Genomic DNA, 21,020 nt, shown 5'->3' with positions numbered 1-21,020 from the left:
AGGATTAAAGGAAGCCATTCTAGAACAAATCCCTCCAGAGGGCCCCAGTTACAAGGTCATGCGAGGAACCTGGTGGAAACTCTGGAAGACTAGGGTCTACGGGACAAAGGGTCATTCAATTCAGTTGCTTCTGCCCTTCACATGGAAGGAAGGAATTAATTTCTGTTCCTTTAAGATAATTGAGAATAAATTAAGAGAACAACTGTTTTTCAAACTGAACGATTAGAAATATTGTTTCTAATGAGCTTCAAAACCAAATTATCTACTCCAGTATTCATAACAGCATTTATTCCTAAAAACTAAAAAAAAGTGCAAATACCTAAACATTTCTCAGCTGCTGAACTGACAAAACAATGTCGTACATTCACACAACGGAACACTGTTTAGCCATGAAATAAAGCATTGACACATGCTACAACATGGATGAACCTTGAAAACATTATGCTAAATTAAAGAAGCCACTCACAAAAGACCACATATTGTATGATTCCACTTATGTGACATATCCAGAAAGACAAATCCATAGACACAGAAAGTAAATTAGTAGTGGTGTAGGCTGGGGAAGGATTTTTTGTGAGATGCTGAAATGGCCTAAGATGAGATTATAGTGACGGTTGCACGATTCTGAATACACTGCAAAATCACTAAACTGCAATCTTTAAATGAGTGAATTTTATGGTATGGGAAACATATCTCAATAAAATTGTAAAAAGAAAATAAAAGACCGTAACACTAGCTGTTTGGTTGTAGCAAATCAAACGTACAAATGTAAGCTTAATTATACTAAGTAGGGAAGGAAACTGTATCAACATAACTATTAAATAATTATCTAGAAGTTCAAATCCAATTACGCCTCAAAAGAAAACAATTCACGCTTCTACCGAGCAGTTACAAGTTCCAAATACATAACACTGTCATTAAGCAGATAGTAGAAATGCCTTTTAATCCTTGACAGCTGTGTCCATGAGATCCCTGATCGACTGACTGGAGTTTCACTTTCCAGTGATTTCAGGGGCAGCACATCCTGAGGTAGCTGGAGAAAGTAAGTCTATATATTTAGACAGTAACTGCTTCAGAGGGTTAGAGTAGCTTTTCTGAAGGCTCACCTAAGAGTGTATATAGAAAGGCTGTAGTAAGGAAGCTCTCTTTAGAAAATCGTGTTTGGGATTGGTCTAAATTAGGGGGCCGAAGCTGGAAGAGAATAACCAGTGGTCCTTCGAGATTCCCATCTCTATCAATTGAATCCACCTGAAGGGGTACAGCCCAGAAACCTGTATATTTAGACAAGCTCCTCCGGAGGCTGATATGGCAGGTAAGGGATCACAGTCCCGGTCACCACCCCTCAGCTCACCAACAGGAAGGCAATTAAAGTAAGAGGTGCTCCCCTTTACTAGTTAGATCATCTCTTTTCTTTCTTTTCTTTTTTAAAAATTTTATTTATTTATTTTTGGCCACGCTGTGTGGCATATGGGATCTTAGTTTCCTGACCAGGGATTGAACCCGTGCCCCCTGCATTGGGAGTGTGGAGTCCTAACCACTGGACCACCAGGGAAGGCCCCTAGATCATCTCTTGATATTCTTAGTTTCCTACCAGTATATCTTCTTACAGACAAATAAATTAGAAGTGATCATTTTTGACACATTAAAAATCTCTTGAACAGGGACTTCCCTGGTGGTGCAGTGGTTAAGAATCTGCCTGCCAGTGCAGGGGACACGGGTTTGAGCCCTGGTCCGGAAGATCCCACACGCCGCGGAGCAACTAAGCCCGTGTGCCACAACTACTGAGCCTGCGCTCTAGAGCCCGTGAGCCACAACTACTGAGCCCGTGCACCTAGAGCCTGTGCTGTGCAACAAGAGAAGCCACCGCAAGGAGAAGGCTGTGCACCGCAACGAAGAGTAGCCCCCGCTCCCGCAACTAGAGAAAGCCCGCACGCGGCGACGAAGACCCAACACAGCCAAAAATCAATCAATCAATCAACAATCAATCAATCTCTTGAACGTTGTGAACACGGGATTAATACATCAGGCATTTTTTATGTTCTGATGGGATAGCAAAGAATTCTTTTAAAATGGGAGATTATCTTTGATAGTCTTTAAAATGTAATCTTCGGTCTTAGTCAAGAGAATAATGGAATCTTAGGAGCGATATTTAAGTTTAATTTAATACAAACATCACATACTTGGACCTTCTCGGAAATGGTTCCTTCATCTTAACTAAGGAAATGGAAAACTATTATGACTTAAGTGTTCATTCTGTGATTTGTGTGTTTGGACAAGTTTAGGCAGACAGCAAAGGCTCCAGAGGTCCTGCCACCAAACCTACAGCATTGAGAAAACGCTAAAGCCAAGTCAATCCTCCATCTGGCAGTTCCACATGAGCTGCGAAAACAGTCCAGTTAGTCCTTCAACTCCACATCATCTAGATTCCTCGGGGTCTGGAATCTCGGGGTTATTTTGACTTTCCCTGGACAGCCGCCCAGGACTCACGAGCTCTTCCTCCGGCCCCTTCAGTTAGCCTGGGCGACTCTGCTCTCGGAACCGTGGAAGTTCAACATCGTCGTCACCAGCTCCGGGAGGTCAAAATCGTGCTTCCACCCCCAGTCCTTCCGGGCGTTGCTATCATCAAAGTTCATTGGCCAACTATCGGCTAGGACAAGATATGGAAGAGGAGCTTAAGTTATTCAGGCTCTAGATTTGCAAAAAGGTCTAGAACATTTTAAATAAAGGATTATCATCCACGAAAGAAACGTCCTATTTGAAATCCCCCCTTGAGCAGAGCAGCTATTATGGGCACACACACAGTCCCCTTCTTAGATTAGAAGTCTGTCACCTCGGAGGAAAGTCTCATGCAGACCTGTAAGGTGGGGCTGCTGTGCTCAGATGGCACTCACACAGGGGCACAGTCACAGCCTTTGAGAACCCAGGGCTGCTCTCCTACTACACCTGCTGGTTTTACGTTTAAACTGGCAAATGGTGAAGTGAGAACAAGCTGTTTTATTTGGACGGTTCTAGTTCACCCACTTTAGACATCATTTCCCAAAACCGCAGCATCTGCTGGCTCTGGTGCGACAGCAGCTCCTTCTCCAGAAGGTGTCGGGCCCCTTGGGAAGGTGCTGAGCTCTCCTTATCTTCCTCCGTTTATGTTCTCAAGGACTCGTGGGGCGGACTGAAGCTTAATTTTGGCTTTGAGGGGTTCTGCAATGGTGTACCAACCTATGGCCTGTCGGACGGGATCCACGTTGTAGGTGATCTGGAATTCTGGAACGTGCTTGAGAATCTCCTGGGCCAGCTCCGCGGGGGTGAAGCTCATCGCATTGACATTGTAAGTCCTCATGGAGAGGGACTCTGCTGGGGCCTCCATGACCTCCAGGGTGGCCCGCAGGCAGTCATCAATGTACATCATCGGAAGTCTCGTGCTGGGTTTCAGGTTGCACTCAAATCTGCCATTCTTGACGGCGTCATGGAAAATCTGGACGGCGTAGTCTGAAAGAGAATCTGGTCTGTGGGTCTTCTCATAACAAAATGGTGAGTGAACCTCTTGCATTAAGGCAGTGGTTCTCAGATGTCTTAGTCTCAGGACCCCTTTATGTGCTTAAAAATCACTGAGGATCCCCAAAGAGGTTTTATTAAGGTGAGCTGTAGCAACATCTACTATATCACAAATCAACCGAGAATTAAAAAAAAATTTCTGCATTTTAAATTGACAATAATAAACCCACACATTCACATGTATAATATTTTATGTGAAAAAGAACGTATTTTCCAAACAAGAGAAAATTTAGTGAGAAGAACAGCGTGTTTTACATTTTGAAAACCTCTCTACTGTCTTAATGGGCGACAGCGGGAATCTCTGCTTCTGTGTTCAGTCCACTGCGCTACACACAACATGTAGCCTCTGAAAAACTCCACGGTGTACTTGTAAAGGAGAGTGAAAAGGGCAAACAACATCTTAGTACTGATAGGAAAATTGTTTTGATCTCCTGGACCCCTTGAAAGGGTCTCAAGGATTCCCAGGGGTTCCCAGTGCACACTTGGAGATGCACCACATTAAGGCAAAATTTTTTAAAGTAACCAAAACCAAAGGCACTTTTAAAATCCCTCAAATTTTAATTGAAGATATTCAAAGAAATGGGAAGATATCCCATGCTCTTGGACTGGAAGAATTAGTATTGTTAAAATGGACATACTACCCAAAGCTCTCTACAGATTTACTGCGATCCCTATCAAATTACCCATGACACTTTTCACAGAACTAGAAGAAATAACCCTAAAAGTTATATGGAGCCACGAGAGACTCAGAATTGCCAAAGCGATCCCGAGGAAAAAGAACGAAGCTGGAGGCACGACCCTCTCGGACTTCAGACAATACTACAAATCTACAGTAAAAAACCCCTTGGATTTTGTCAAGTATCTTTTACACTGTATCTCAGAAGCCCTCATATGGGAGGGATCTCTAATGTGGGAGTTACTGAATATAACGCATACTCAAGTCCAAAATGATAACAACAACAGTGTGGAAACAGTAGGGAGGGTCCTCAAAAAACTAAAAATAGAACCACCATATGACCTGGGTACATATTCGAAGAAAACGAAAACACCAATTCGAAAAGATACACGCAGCCCAATGTCCCTTGCGGCACTATTTACAATAGCCAAGACATGGAAGCAACCTAAGTGTCCATCGACAGATGAATGGATAAAGAAGATGTGACACACGTATGTATACATATATATATATATGTGTATATATATATACATAAATATATATGTGTATACACACACACACACAATGAAATACTACTCACTCATAAAAAAGAATGAAAATTTGCCATATGCAACAACATGGATGAACTTGGAAGGTATTTTGCTTAGTGAAATAAGTCAGAGAAAAACAAATAAATGATATCACTTATATGTGGGATCTAAAAAATAAACAGACTAGTGAATACAACAGAAAAGAAACAGACTCCCAGACGTAGAGAACAGACTAGTGGTTACCAGTAGGGAGAGGGAAGTGGGGAGGGGCAAGATAGGGGTAGCGGATTAAGAGGTACAAACTACTATGCAGAAACCAAATAAGCTACAAGGATACATTGTACAGACAAGGGAGTCTAGCCAATATTTTATAACTATAAATGGAATACAACCTTTAAAAACCGTGAATCACTATGTTGTACACCTGAAACGTATACAATATCATAAATTCACTATTCCTCGGTAAAAGAAAAAAGAAAAAAATGAAGTTAAGCAGACCTGGTGCTCCAGTCACCAATGAATAATACAGGGTCCTAAACAGACAAGTAACCGACGGCACTAGAGATGAGCAGTAACCCACTCTCATTTGGGGGCAAGCTTTTCCGAAATAAACGCTAAGACAATTTGGATAAACAGCAATAGACACGATGACAAGAGCGGCGGGAGCAACGCTTATGTTCTTTCTGAAGATGCAGAATCCATTTTAATAGAACTCTCTGTATGAAGAAACAAAGGTAGATTCAAAGAAAGAGGCTTTTCTTTTCCGGCCGCACCACGCGGCTTGTGGGATCTTAGTTCCCCGACCAGGGATTGAACCCAGGCCCACAGCAGCGAAAGCGCCGAGCCCTAACCACTGGACCGCCGGGGAATTCCCAAGAGGTGATTTCTCATTTGGTGTCTTCCTACATTGTGGGTAACAAACTCGAATGTCAGTTTGACTCCGGCACTGTGGGTGGCCAATCCCACTGGACTTACAGCATCGGCATGAGTTTAAGTTTAAGTCAGTAGGGTTCAATGAGCTTCTCAGATGCACTTCCCAGAAAGGATGCAAAAACTCCGGTCAGCATACGACTAAAAAGACAACAGATCCATCTCCACTTTGCCCGGCCATTAGAAAGCTTATCTTATGTAAAAAAAGAAATCGAAAATAACACTTACCAGTCGTTCCTCCTCCAGGCTGGGAGTCAGCAGAAATAATTCCAGGATATCTCAGGCATCGGAAATCTAACCCATACCGGTAATAATAATACTACAAAAAAGAGAAAACTTACTTTAAAAAGAATCTTTTAAATCAGGTAGAGCAATGCAAAGAAATAATAGCCTTCTCCTGAAACTTCATCCCATACAGTCATATTAAAATCCTCATAGAACTTCCCTGGGGGTCCAGTGGTTAAGACTCTGTGCTCCCAATGCAGGGGGCACAGGTTCAATCCCTGGTCAGGAAACTAGATCCCACATGCTGCAACCAAAAAAAAAAAAAAGAAAAAAAAAGAAATGATCCCGCATGTTGCAATGAAGATCCTGCGCAGCCAAATAAATATTTTTTAAGTGAAAAAATAAATAAATAAAAATAAATCCTCTTCAAGGAAATGAAGGCTCTAGAATTGCTAACAGTCACTCATTTTTCTTTAACAAATAACCCTGAAGTTTTTATCTTCAAAGAATCGTCATTCTGCTGATAACATCACTAGATAACACTGTAAATAACAGATCAGCCGAGAGTAAGGATTTCCAGCCTTTCTTTGGAAGGGAGACCCTGCACACAGTCCTGAACAAACCTCCACAAGCCTGTCCTGAGGTGCAGTGCGGGGAAGAGTACAGGGAAAGATGGTGACTGTGATATATTAGATGAAGGATCAGAAACCGGCTAAAATGTGCTATAGAGTTATAAAGAAAAAGCGTATTAAAAAAAAAACCAAAAAGATGTCTGAGGTTATTTTAAAATTACCTCTGATAACTACCAGTATTGGGAACCTGAAAGAACAGTGCAGTACAAATAAGATGGGCAGCAAACCAAAGACGGGGTGCCACTCGAGGGGCGTGTACGAAGTGTTGTGTTAGCACAGGACTGAGGATTCCTCTGGAGCTGTCGGTACTGACCACTTGGCAAACACACTCAGTCCCCGAGCATTTCTGGGGGCAGAGATTAAGGGAGGGAGAGAGTCCCCTCCAAGGATGAACCAGCCGGTGTTTGAGGCAGAAATAGAAGAGGAAACACTGCGTCATCTTGCCAAGTGATGCTTACCTCGCCCATGAGCTCCGCGTGGACCTTGGACACCCCGTAGATAGTCCTGGGTCTCTGGATACAGAGATCGGGGGTTGGGTTCCGCGGAGAAGTAGGTCCAAACGCCCCGATGGTGCTTGGCACAAACAATCGCAGACCGTGCTCCTCGGCAACGTCCAGGACATTGTGCAGTCCTGAAACAAGCAGATGTCGCAAACTGGGAAACCTCTTCCCAAAGAACTGGGAAATCTGGCAGACGGGTCATCTGGGGCAAGACCCAGAGACTCACCAGTGATGTTCACAGCTCTGGCCAGGGACACGTTTGCTTCTCCCACTGCACTGAGCAGAGCGCTGTAATGAAACAGCCAGGTGACACGGTTGTTCACCACGATCTCCCGCAGATTCTTGTAATCCAGGATGTCGGAATAAATAAACGGGCCTGCAAGGAGCAGTGAAACCAGGAAGTAAAAGAGTTCCGGGCTTGAAAAGCTCAACAGATCTTTTCCCCTCCCCCGCTGACTTTGAATTCCACTGGTACCGACTTGATAACAACAACTTGGACACTCCCCAGCATTTTCCTTACGGAGAATAACAAATCCCAGCCACCCCACGGCTAACAGCAGCTAATGCTTATACAGGACACACACCTGCTGGGTGCTGTTCTAAGGGCTTTCTGTATGTTTAACTCTCACAGCCTTCGAGGCAGATATTTTGTTGATGAGGAAACTGAGGCATAGAGAGGTTAAGTAGCTTGCCAGTATCAAACAGAATAAAATTAAGAACTGGAGTAATGACTGGGCAACTGGCTTGAGTTGCCAAACCTATAGGCACACAGAGATTTCACCCTGCTTAAAAGTTGCATAGGGCTTCCCTGGTGGCTCAGTGGTTGAGAATCTGCCTGCCAATGCAGGGGACACAGGTTCGAGCCCTGGTCTGGGAAGATCCCACATGCCGCGGAGCAACTAGGCCCGTGAGCCACAACTACTGAGCCTGTGCGTCTGGAGCCTGTGCTCCCCAACGAGAGGCCGCGACAGTGAGGCCTGCACACTGCGATGAAGAGTGGCCCCCACTTGCCACAACTAGAGAAAGCCCTTGCACAGAAACGAAGACCCAACACAGCAAAAATAAATAGTGTTCCCTTTAAAAAAAAAAAAAAAAAGTTGCATAGTTTAGGACTTCCCTGGTGGTCCAGTGGTTAAGACTCTGCGCTTCCAGTGCAGGGGGCACGGGTTCAATCCCTGGTTGGGGAAGATCCGCATGCCGCGTGGTGCAGCAAAAAAAAAAAAAAAAAGTTGCATATTTTAAAGGAATAGAGAAATGGGTTTACAAAAACAAAAAACCCACCATGGTATAAAAGAACTATAAATTAAGAGTTCGCCACATCTGGTTAGGCTAGAGGCCGAGCCGATTTTTTGTGCCAATTTCCCCCACTTTCAGCAAATTACCGCTCTTCCCCATGGTAAACAGCAAAAGGCTGACACAGAACCAGGAAGGACTGGAATTATAAAAACATCTTTGAGGTGTAGACAACCTGACTAGAGGAGTCTGGGGTCTGTGTGTGTGCACAGTAGTTTAAGAACAAGTTCACGTTGAAACATGAGGATTAATTTCTCCAAAATTTAAAGTTCCTTTTCCTCATTTCAGAACTTGATTTTTGTTTGCTTTCTCTCTGAGCTAAGTTCACTGAAAACTCTGAAAGACAGGAATCAGTTTTATCCCACAGATACTGCTCCAAATAATATCCAAAGATACTATTCCGCAACTTCATGTCAAGGTCTGAAGAACTCTCCTGTCCTTGGATCCCTTGAACAAGCAGTAGCTGTACCGTAGGCTTTTTACAGAACTAATGAGGACAAAACCATGAAACATTTTTAAGTGGCACAGGTGTGCCTCAAATACTCCTCTTTCTTTAATTCACAAGCCTGGTTATGAGCGGTGACACCGATTCTGGGAGCTGCCTCTCTGCCTGCTCTGTGAGCCTCTTACCACTAAGGAAGACGTGCTCAGGGGGCTTCCGAATGTCAGACAGAATCACGTTGTCCTTCCCAAATCGTTTCCTAAAGGGAAAATCAAACACATGAGTTGGTACACGGAGGACATAACAGGTCCTATGAAAACAGTCTTTCCAACAGGAACTGTCATGTCCCGTCAGCCTCCAAATCCCTCCTCTTCACACCTTTCTTCCCTCTTGTCCTCAACTCACAGCCCTGCAGTTGCAGCCACACTCAGGGCTGCACCTCCTGCTTCTACCTCAGCCCGTTATCATCCCAGTATCTGTCACCAATTTCTTCCCAGTGCCCCTGAGTTTTTCCCTTTGCCTCCCCGTTCTTCTCTCCTCTTATCCTTTTATCCCACTCTCCAAATCCCACACTGTTCCTTTTAGTTTCTACACATACAGTACTTCCCTCTGCCCCCAAACATCTGAAAACCAAGTGATTTACTGGCAGGCAGGTCTTACTTTGCCTAACCTAAGAAAGGCAGAGGGCGAAGGACCAGCTTGGGGGCTGCTGAGTCGAGGACCTGAAACAATGTCTGTGATATGAAGAGGCACAATGAAATGCATTCCAAACGGTCATTTACATACGACATCTTAAGGTAAGCAAGAGGGGAGAGAAGCAAGAGGGGAGAGAAAAGATTCAATGGTTACATGGGGCCAAAGACAAGCCCTGAAAAGCTCAGAATTTAAATTGAAACTTTGCGAGCTCTTACCTCAAAAAGCTAGCAAGCCCCACTCCAAGCTGGCCAAGACCCCCTGGATAAAGAAGAAAAAAGTGAATCTTTAATCTAAATCTAACCAATTCAATTATTCCCAGTATGTAATAATAGAAGAAAACTCTACTGGCACTCTTAGCTAACTAGATAAAGCCCCAGGTTGGCCTGATAGAACAGAATTACCTCCTTGGAGCTATGACAGAGATCGGGGACAGGTAAGATTAGTTCCAGAGACAAAAGTGCTCTCCAGCACAGAGGGGCTGAGGGGAAGCCAGGGTACAGGTAAGAAGAGCAGGGCCTTCCTGACCTCCTGGTCAGGAAATCACTACGAGCTTCGCCTTTGTTATTTGATGGGCTGTGAAAATTATCTGCTACGGGTACCAGAACACTCAAAGCTAGATATAATAGTTTGTTATCAGCCTCTGCTGAGATTATGCAGAGCACCCTCCTTCCATTAGACCTGGAGAGGAACAGGAAGGGAGAAAGAAAGGACAAACCAAGAAGTCACCTGAAAAAGGGGCAGATATCTGGATGGGCAAGGAGCTGCTCAGAACATTAAAGATGAGTATTACAGCGTCTTAATTTGGACGCTTACAAATGCCATTGATGGAAATGGGAGAGCTAGGGGTCTGGGAGCACATTTAGGGGAATACAACCCTAGATTCCATTTGGGAGAAAGTAAGAGGCAGGAAGATATGGACAGTGGGATTTCCTGTAAGCGTGTGTTAACATGGGACTGAAACCAGCCCACTGACGGTAACACTGGGCCCTGGAAGATGCTCTGTTGGTGCAGGGAGGAGGGAACCAAACACACAGACAAGAAGCTGGGAGAGTCAGGGGGGAAGTGCAGAGGGAACTGGCCTCACTTGAACCCCAGTTACAGCAGGAGAGGAAGAGGAGGTGCCAGTGAAAGAAACACACACACACTGAGGAATGTAAGAAGGATAAGGACGTGAGGCCAAGGGATGAAACTCCGGCAAACAGAGGACAATAAAACACGTCAGTCAAATCAGAGGGGGGCCTGAGTCAGCTGGAAGAACTTGCGGACAGATGGTCAAGTTTGCAGTGAGCAGATACAGAACCAGGTGTTGGGTGGCTACGAGGGGAGAGGGGTCAGCGGGCCAGTCCGTGGACAGTAAGCCGCAAGTGTCACGAGGTGACGGTGAGGCGTTCCTCGGGCCCTGGGCAGGCCCTGGCTGTCTCTTCCATACACATGTGCAGGAACTGCCTGGCCTGAGAAGCCTGGCCAAGGAAAGAGGCGCCTGATTCCAGAGGCCACGTTCTATCCACACACCTTGGCTCCCAGGCCCTTCCTCGCAGGAAAGGGGAACTGAGTCGCACAGCAGCTTTTTGGGCCTCTTCAGGTTCCCAGATCCTCCCTTCAGACAATAAAAGATTTGGGCAGGGAAACCAAGCCCTGGCAACAGCGGCAAAATAAGGACAGGGGACTTGTGCTATTTCGGAGGGAGCCAGGAGTGGAAAAGGGAGTTTCTGATTAATAAGTGTTACCTGGCGGCACGTTAGACATTCCAATAACAAATACACCGGCACACAAAGAAAATAACAAAGCCACAAATGTGGAAAAAAGAAAAAAACCCAACCTGTAATTAAGACGCGGGGTTGGTCCGCTTCAGAGAACGAGGTAGAGTGGTAGTTGGCATCCGCTGGAATCTGCTGAGGGGAGGTGCCCAGAAACCGGCTGGGCAGGACAGGAGCCTGGCAGCCACAGGCCGGTCTCTGTAGCATCCGGCTGGCAACCCGCCGCAGCATCCAAACGACCGGCATGATCTCTGCAGACACTGCAACACGAAAGGAGCAGAGTTGAGAAAAGATACATGCACCCCCCGCAATGTTCACTGCAGCGCTATTTATACTAGTCAAGACATGGAACCTAAGAGTCCACCAACAGATGAATATGGATAAAGAAGATGTGTGTGTGTGTACACACACACACACACACTGGAATATTACTCAACCATCAAAAAGAATGAAATAATGCCATTTGCAGCAACATGGATGGACCTAGAGATTATCATACTAAGTGAAGTAAGCTAGACAAAGACAAATACCACATATCATTTATATGTGGAATCTAAAATACGATACTAATCAACATGTCTACGAAACAAAACAGACTCACAGATATAGAGAACAGACTTGTATCGATAGTTGCCAAGGGGGGAGGCTGGGTAGGGGAGGGAAGGAATGGGAGTTCGGGATTAGCAGAGGCCAACTATTATATATAGAATGGATAAACAACAAGGTCCTACCGTATAGCACGGGGAACTATATTCACTATCCTGTGACAAATCATAATGGAAAAGAATATGAAAAAGAATATATATATATCTGTATAACTGAGTCACTTTGCTGTATAGCAGAAATTAACACAACACTGTAAATCAACTATATGTCAATAAAATTTAAAAAAACAAACAAAAGAAGCAGAGTTCAGTATGTCACTGCTTACCCTCCCGACCCCTCAAAACACAAACCCTTTAACGACAACTAACACTAAGATTGCCGGCTCACGAGCAAAGCCACGTTCCGGATTCGTGAATCGAACTAGAGAGACTACTGATTGCGCAGACAGGGAGCCAGTCAAGAGCCCGCCCCGTGAGCCCAGCCCTGTGAAAAGGGGATAAACGTCACTGGTGCAAAGTGCAGGCAAACAAAGACTGGCCGAGATTTAGAACTGGAGCCTCACAGGGCTGACACCAACTGGGATCTAAAGTCACGGCGGAGGTTACTGCGTACAGAGCCGTCCATGCCAGGAACATCATGGATCCCGCAAAGGCCTCAGATCTTCACAACTGTAATCATCGAGGAGCGAACAGGTCCCCGATTAAATAACACAGAGCCCTGTGACTCTCGTGCTAACTCAGATGTTATCGTTAGGATGAACCAGACTAGAAAAGCAGACAGTTAAGGTGAAAAGGCCCCCGGCAATACTGAGTAAGCTGTGACTAATTTCTGTTTCACTGCCAACTCTTTAGGAAGGATCATTTAGAAAAGCCATTTTCTCCTCTGTTCCCAGATCATGTATATTTCATTGCAGTCCAGCTCCCCTTCCTAGTCAGCTTTACCCAGGCAAGCATGTCACAAGAGCAGATCAGAGCTGCTCAGTTCTAACAGCGACCTTCCTGCCCCCAAAGCTCAGGCCTTTGCACTCTGCACACTGCCCGTGGCCTCCACGTCTGTCAGCCATCAGATTTCCAACAGCACTGGCGGATGAGCCTTCAGAGCGACCCCAGTGCCCAACCCCCTCACAAAGAAGTGGCCAGATCTCAACCATCTTCTATTTTGCATCATAAAACAAGAAAAAGTAAACCATACTTGGAGACATTTCCCATTTAGGGTCTGAACTTGGCCCCTCAACCCAGTGCCTTGAGTAGGTAACAGTAATTCTAAGTTAAAACCGCCAGAGGTATCAGAAGCTTTCCTGCAATCCCTAAAATCCAGATTATACAAAACAAAAGGGCAATACAATCTGCTGAAACCCTATGCTTGAACACCCTTTTGTGAGCCACAGAGGTCTTGTTCTTTAGGACACCGAAATAAGGCGGGGCAGAGCCCCAGTGGCTTCTGTTGGGTCAGGGGCTTGGCCCATCAGATCCGCAGCCTGAGACGCAGCCCCGCCAAGGTCCTGAGGCCCTGCATCCCAGCTAACTTTCCAGACAAGCAGAAGACAACCTTCTGATGGTACATCTCCGGATTGGAAGGGAGGTCGCCATAGGAGAGACCCCAGCTTTTCTTCCATCATCCCTTCAAACCATCTTTGCAGCCACTGCTGACACCCGAGACCAGGTAAGAACTTTGATTCTTAAAGTCACTTATTTCAGCAAGTTCAAGAGGATGGCGAGGAAGCCAAGAAGCAGCCAGATTTACCAGAACATCTGAAACTCAAAGACAATTCTCAGTTCCCAGAAGCAAAGTAGTGATGGCCACAGGTGAAGAAGTTCAGTTTTTTTTTCTTTTAAAGGTTGAAGACACTGGAGTCTGGGAAAAGGTAAACCCTGAAGGTATGAAACAGGGATGTGAAATACGTACGACTCAGTTCATCTTCTCTTTCCCCAGAAGGGGAAAGCATGAAAGAGGCACAAATTCTTAATTGAATATAAAGTATTTTAGTTTAACAATGTGGACAATTCATGCTTGAGTTGGTTCTTATTCCACTACTATTACTAGGTAACATCTGATGTTCACGACAGGCCAGAGGCCTGTGAATATCTTTCTGAATTATAGCATTTAACCATGGCAAGCACCACCCCTCTCAGGGAACCCAGTTCTTAACCGTCAAGCAGCTCTACTGTCCCTCTAATGGGATTGCTTTGATTAACAATGCATGTACATTAAAAACAAACCCAAAAAACCCTCCAACCATCTACCGCATGTAGCTTTTTCAAGTCAAGATTATTATCTTGCCACTGCCAAACTCAATTTGATACTTTTAAGGCAGCAGCTCTCAAATTTTCTGGTCTCTGGACTCTTTCACACTCTTAAAAATTGGGGACTACAGAGAGCTTTCGTTTAAGTGGGGTCTATCTAACAATGTTTGCTGTAGTAGACAGCAAAACTGAGAAACATTTAACCTATGAATGAGTTCATTTAAAACCAATAAACATGTTAAAATAAACATATTTTATGAAAATAACTGTATTTTCCAAAACAAAAAATTTACTGAGTGGCACTGTTTTCCATTTACTTGTCTCTTTGATGTTTTCCTTCATAGAAAACAGCTGGATTCTCACATCTGCTTCTAACTCAATCTGTCTGCTGCTTTGATTGAAGTAAATGAAGAAAATCAAGACTCAAAGCAAAGCAGTGGGGAAAGGAAGCCGTATTTTGAAAGCCTTTTCAGATAATTCTGGATACTCATCTTGGATAGCCAAAACTCAACACACGCTAGTTTCTTCAAGGTTAGTTGCAACGTAGAATCTGAAGCCATTATCAGTGAACTTTTGTACCTGCTACATTAAAACCCACTGGTAATATCTAATGCTTTGAACACATCTTTTTTTAAAAAAGATTTTTTTGATGTGGACCATTTTTAAAGTCTTTATTGAATTTGTTACAATATTGCTTCTGTTTTATGTTTTGGTTTTTTGGCTGCAAGACATGCAGCAATCTTAGCTCCCGGACCAGGGATTGAACCTGCACCCCCCCCTTCACTGGAAGGCAAAGTCATAGCCACTGGTCCGCCAGGGAAGTCCCTTGAACACATCTTTTACTCCTGCATGGTTTTGTAATTTCATACATTGTTTTTTGGAAAATATTGGTTCAGTAAGTTATGCAGAGCTTCCAACTGTTAACACACTTCACTGTACAATACCCAAAAGTCATACTGGTTGCTATCACCGATCTCATCAGAAAATTCCTAAGTATTGGGAAGCTGTCAAATTCACGGTAGTGGATACAACTTAACTTGCAACAAATACCTTGGCAGGCTCGCTTGGTTCATTTTTTTAAGAAAATGTATGCCGATTATCCAGGTGTGAATAACCATCGTTTGTCAGTCATTCTTTCAAGCAAAAATGGTTGAAAACAGGGACCAGTTCAGCTCACAATTCAATCACACGAAACGCTTTCTCTCAAGACAACCATCATATTTCAATATGGAACAAGTACATCCACTTACCACATGACACGTTAAAAAGATGTCTCTAGGGTCAAGATTTAATAAAATCAGTCATTTCTACTGCTTCATAAAGGGCATTCTTAAGTAAAGCTTTCCATTTTCTAATTTTATTTTTCACTGAAAGTACATGGCAGTGAAGAATACCATGACTTCTAGTACCACGTAGTGCCACTGCCTTGATTCCTGCAAAGGCACCAGTACTTTTAGCAGGTGTGACTTGTGCACCGTCAGTGCAAATTCAACACAGTTGTTCCGGAATAAACCATGAAATTCAAAAAAGTTATTCCACACTGAATACTTTGGCACTATTTGTGTTTTCTGTCAAACGTTCACCAAAAAGATATTCTTTGATAATTGCTTTGGCGCTGATACCAGATAAATACAAACAAAATGGTAAGTGCAGCCATGACTACAAATTCTTCCATTTGTAAGGAAAAAATACACTTCTCTGTCAAGATACCAAACTAGTCTTCATGTTTGCAGCTAAATCTTTAATTTGACAAGTTACTGTATTATTACAAAGTGGCAGTGCTATTATTTCTTTCAATGCTTTTTCATCCAAACAAGGTTTTATTGTGTGTTTCTCCAGCCACTGCAATTTGATAACCTATCTTAATAGCTTTTTCTTTTCTAGTTTGGAAAGCTGTACCAAATAATTTTTGACGTTTAAAGAGCTCATCATATCTACATTTAATTCATTTGTTTTATTTTTCTTTAGATGATGAATGGTTGGTCTAAGAATAATGCTATTGCGACCAAAATACTATTCAAAAAAGTTCTGTGGCATCAGACACATAAGGTAAATTTCTGACATCTGTAAAACTTGACGAAAGCCTTCATATTTTCATGTATTATTTAGTTCTGCACATTTATTTGGAGTAAATTCCTCTTTTCATGAGTCAGAGAACTCCGTTTCATTTTTTTTTCAGCATTTATACACATGGTACAGCTTTGAGTTGAAAAAAATCGAGTCCTCTAATATTCCCCTTTTTAAACCATTGATCTATCCTTAAATATAAAAAATATATAAATTAATGTTTATATATTTTTATAAATTTATGTTAGAATAAAATATTAAGTTCAAAAGAATTTTTATACCATTTAAAATTTTAGAAAAGTTTTAAAATCAAGACTATAAACTTTTTGTTCTTTTCCATATACCCACAAGACTCAATTTAGGGATTTCAAAGTAATGACTTATTAAAAGAAAACAGGCCCCAGAGATGATAGCAGCTATAACTGCAGGTAGCTAGTAAGAATGCAAAGAAGTACTAAGAACAAACAGAGTTCATCTCTGAAAATGCACATATTTATACTCTAAGCCTACTATCCTTAGAAGATTCTAGAAACACAAGAGTACACAAGCACACATCTCATTAGCCATCAGAGGAAAAGCTCATCACAAGCCATTTGGCCTCTAGAAAACTCCACCATACACCTGAGAGAGAAAGAATGAAAAAGGCAGACAGTCTCTTAGTATTTTTTTTTAAATAGCCTTGACCTCATGGACCCTACAGAGGTCTCAAGGAACCCCAGGGCTCCCCAGATCACACTTGAGAACAGCTGTTCTAAAGTAAAACTTGCTTTGCCAAGCTAGTTATTAAACGTATACAGGGGAACCGTCCAAGATGACTGAAGATCAGATGAGAGTCCATAGACCTTCTCCCCTAAGCTCCTTGCTTACTTTAACTCCAAGGGATGAAAAAGAAACTGGCCAACAGACATTCCTCCTTAAATAATGGAGCGTCTCCCCGGCCCAAGCCTCCGTTACATGACTCTTCCCATCTCCCGGCATTTACCCTTTCTGCACTTACCAGAGCAGAACTCTAAGAAGGCAGTGGCGTCAGGAAGACAGTGGGGGTGATAGAGATACAGACTCAGAGCCCAACTGGCCTTGACTGCTTGGATGTGGGGCAACTTGTGAAGGAATGGAGGAGAATAACACAGCCTTCCAAGTTGTGCTGCTGTGAGCACGGGCTTTCTGGAGGAGCAGGTCAGGTAAGAAGACAAACGAGCTTGGTTTTGGACATGTTGGTTTTAGGTGCCAGGAGCCAGTATGGCTGCCTTTCCCATGGAGCTGTGAGTCCCACTGAGCAGTTCCTAGCAGTGCCTGATGCATGTCAGAACTCAACCACCACGTCAAACAGGTAGGCAGGAAGAAGAAACCAAGAAATAACAGGGGTCTGTCTACATCACAATAAACAGAATGTCCCCTGTTGTCAGAAAACATTACTTCTGTTTCCTGGGGAACAAAACCTTAATTCAATTGCGATTGCTCTGAAGACAGATACTTCTATTTCAGAAATATTAAAAGAAACTCCAATTTGAAATATTGAAAACCAACGAAATAGGCCCTTTCCCTGAGAATGCGCCATCAATTTCCCTTAATATTCTTGCTGTCTTGTGTTTTCCCCAGATTTCTAGCTCTAATCATTCTCAGCCACGGAGACAGTAAATACAGATGTATTAACGTCTCCAGCACATTTAACCTGAAGCTAAAAGCATCCAGCCTCCAGCAGATGAATGGATAAAGAAAATGTGGTATATACAGACAATGGCATATTACTCAGACTTGAAATAGAAGATCCCGTCACATGCAACAACATGGATGAACCTGGAGGTTCATCCTGGATGAAATGAACTGGTCACAAAAGGCCAAATGTGGGCTTCCCTGGTGGCACCGTGATTAAGAATCCACCTGCCAGTGCGGGGGACGTGCGTTTGACCCCTGGTCCGGGAAGATCCCACATGCTGCGGAGCAACTAAGCCCGTGTGCCACAACTACTGAGCCCACGTGCCTAGAGCCCGTGCTCTGCGACAAGAGAAGCCACAGCAATGGGAAGCCCGCGCACCGCAAGGAAGAGTAGCCCCCGCTCGCCGAAAGCTGCACGCAGCAACAAAGACCCAATGCAGCCAAAAATAAATAAATTTATATTTAAAAAGGCCAAATACAGTATGATTCCATTCATATGAGTTATACCAGTTATCTAAAGTAATCAAAAAAAAAATCACAGAAACAGGAAGTAGAAAGGTAGTTGCCAAGGGGTGGGAACAAGGGGGAGGGGATACGAGTATTCAATTAACAGGCATAGCTTCAGCTTTGCAGGATAAAAAAGTTCTAGAGATCCACTGTGAATATACCTGACGGTACTGAACTGTACTCTTAAAAATGGTTAAGATGGTAAATTTTGTTATGTAATTGAAGCCACAACTTAAATTTTTAAAAAAATCCAGCCCCCCCCCCAAAAAAAAAAATCCAGCCCCAAGAAATGGTCAGTGCATACATATACTACTGAGGAGCTAGAAAATTCGCCCAGTGGAGATCAACGCCACCCCAGAGACCCATCAAACCCCCGTCCCGTCCAAACTCCCCAGCCCTTGTCTCACCGAACCCCCTAAATGGTTCTTTTCCCTCTGCTTATAAACCTGCTGAAACCTATTATTCTCCTCCAGCCTTTACCTTCCCTTCCCATCTCAAGGATCTCCAGAGAGTTCCCTGCCCCTCCAAGTGGGGCCTCTTACTCTGCACCCAGTGGAACTGCTTTCACCAAAGGTCAGCCACTGCCCAGTTGACAACTTCCTGGCCCCGAAGACTAATAACGCTTCTCAGGACTAATAACGCTTGTAAGACACATTTGCAAGGCAGTCTCCGCTTTACATCCTCCAGTTCATTAAATCATAAAAGCAAACGTGTCCTCTTCCTAGTAATGACCCAAGGAAAAATCAGGCACCTCAAGTACTGAGCGCTGACGAAGCACCTGCTTTCCTAAACTCTTACTTAAGCCTCAGAGTAACTCTGAAGCTGGGATCTTTTCTCCATTTTGCAGAAGGAATTTTGACCCGCCCAAGGTCGGGCAGATACTAATTACCAAAAGGAGGGGTTGCAAACCAGGTCCGTTGAGTCTCAAACCCTCCTTCCATCACCCCCACTCTTCTCCCTCAAGAGAAGAGATAACATCAGGTACCTAAGAGAGAGGACAGAGGAAACATCCTCGTGGTGGCGCAGGGGGCACCTTCCCCCCCGCCCCTCCTCCCCTACAGCTCGGCTACTCCTCCTCACCGCTCCCCAGGAGGACAGCACCCTCGAGCCGAGGGCGTTCAAGGCCAGACACGGCCCTCCCTCGCTCGCCGTGCGAGCCTGCGTACACTACCTCGCCAAACCTCAAGTCTCCCCATCCTTAGAAAAGGGGAAAATGATCGGACCACCACATTAGACTGCCGGGAGGATTTAATAAAAGCAATTTAGAAAAGCACTTAGCAAACTGCTCAGTCAGTGTAGAGACTCCATCAACCAGCTGGTAAAGTCTAGACTTAAGGTGGGGTTGATCCGAAAGCCAGAAAGGGTCGGGGGAAAAAATCCCGGAGCTCTCAGTGTGAGCTACATGGAGGGTTTTAGAGGGAGATCTGGCTTCGCGGAGCGGGCGCCCCCATACTCCCTATTACGCGCGCCGGCCCGGGAAAGGGAACCCAAGAAGACGCGGGGACTTGGGCCGCACGCGAGTCTCCGGCTTCCGCCTCCCAGCATGGCTGGATAAACCGGTTTTATGAGAACAGCCGCTCCCGCCCCTATTATCTGGCAGGGTGTGCCCTTCAGAAAAGTAGGAAGGGCCGGGAGCCGCACCTGGCGACCCCAGCAGTGCCCCGGCCCTCCCCCGGCCTCCCAGCTCCGCGGCGACTGCTGGGGACCCCCGCTCGCGCTCGGGATCGCTGGGTCTCCAGACCCGCGCCGAGTCACACCGATCGGGCCAGCGGGGCCATGTGGTCAAGAGGACCTGCACAGTCAGCCTCGGTTCTGAAGAGGCTCAGCCCCCGGGGTCAGCCGCCGGGGAAGCATCCGGCCGCCTCCGCACTGACCTTCCGACGCAGCCGCCCAGAGATGCCGCGCTGCTGCGGCGCCGGAGCTGGAGCTGCAGCTGCACGTGGCCAGAAGTTCGGGAGCGCGGAACAGAAACTAGAGCTTAGCGCGCGCGGCGCCTTTATAGTCTCTGCCCGCAATCCCGCCCCCTGGCGCACCAATCCCCTTCTTCGGTCCGGGCCGCCCTGGCTTGGGCGTCGGATCACCAAGTGGGAGGGCGTCGGTTGCCATGGTAACCCTCTCCAAGGGTCCCAGTAGTGTTCCTGGCGTCTCGCGCCCCTCACGCGGGCTCCGCCTCCGACCCATTTCAGGAGAGCTCGCAGAAGGCTAGGGACGCGTTCGAGCCCAGCGTGCGGCGTCCCCGGCAGCGGCAGAGCCAGTCCGCAGGTCTTCGCGTGGGACTGTCCAGGTGGGGACAGCTCAAGGGCCTCCCAACACAAGGGGCCCGGAGCCCCAGAGCACCGGTCCGTGCTGGCGTTTAGCGGCTCAGCAGTGGACTTGAGGAGGAATGCGGGACGCGAAGGGAAAGCTGGAAGGATTGGCAAGGGAAATAGCTCCGGACCGGGGTCAGGAGATACGGTACAAAGAGACCTTGAGAGGGTCATTTCATCTTGGTTTCCCACATGGGAAATATCGCTGTGAAATTAGATGACCTCCAAGGCCACCGGACCAGCAGAGTCAGCATCACCTAGGAGCTTGTTGGAAATGCAGATTTGAGGCTGCACCCCAGACCTGCTGAGTCAGAATCTCTGCGTTGGGGCCCTGTGAGCTGTGTTTTAACAAGCCCTCCAGGTGATGATGATCTGTGCTAAAGTTGAGAAGCGCTGATCTAGGGG

General features: G+C 45.2%; 1 protein-coding gene across 1 annotated transcript; it reads right to left on the bottom strand.

Annotated features, from left to right (window-relative positions):
• Positions 1-282: 282 nt before the first annotated feature.
• LOC309964081 (L-threonine 3-dehydrogenase, mitochondrial) lies at positions 283-20,264 on the bottom strand. The gene is made up of 9 exons (XM_082842717.1): positions 20,184-20,264; positions 11,293-11,490; positions 9,689-9,731; positions 8,966-9,036; positions 7,269-7,418; positions 7,001-7,173; positions 5,914-6,004; positions 3,214-3,483; positions 283-2,647 (listed from the first exon to the last, which is right to left on the bottom strand). Exons 2-9 carry the CDS (start codon positions 11,474-11,476, stop codon positions 2,508-2,510), a joined length of 1,122 nt encoding a protein of 373 aa, XP_082698843.1. The 5' UTR covers positions 11,477-11,490; positions 20,184-20,264; the 3' UTR covers positions 283-2,507.
• Between the last annotated feature and the right edge of the window lie 756 nt (positions 20,265-21,020).

This window comes from Leucopleurus acutus (assembly GCF_964270905.1).
Source record: "Leucopleurus acutus genome assembly, chromosome: 7".
Classification (NCBI taxonomy): domain Eukaryota; kingdom Metazoa; phylum Chordata; class Mammalia; order Artiodactyla; family Delphinidae; genus Leucopleurus; species Leucopleurus acutus.
This window is presented reverse-complemented; position numbering and strand designations above follow the sequence as displayed.

What these genes read in the sequence shown, in the direction of transcription:
- LOC309964081 (XM_082842717.1), bottom strand. Translation starts at nt 11,476, where the DNA reads ATGCCGGTCGTTTGGATGCTGCGGCGGGTTGCCAGCCGGATGCTACAG. An exon ending in ACCCCGCGTCTTAATTACAG is followed by an intron (nt 9,732 to 11,292) that starts GTTGGGTTTTTT and finishes TTCTTTATCCAG; the next exon opens with GGGGTCTTGGCCAGCTTGGA. An exon ending in GCCTGGAGGAGGAACGACTG is followed by an intron (nt 3,484 to 5,913) that starts GTAAGTGTTATT and finishes ATTCTCTTTCAG; the next exon opens with ACTACGCCGTCCAGATTTTC.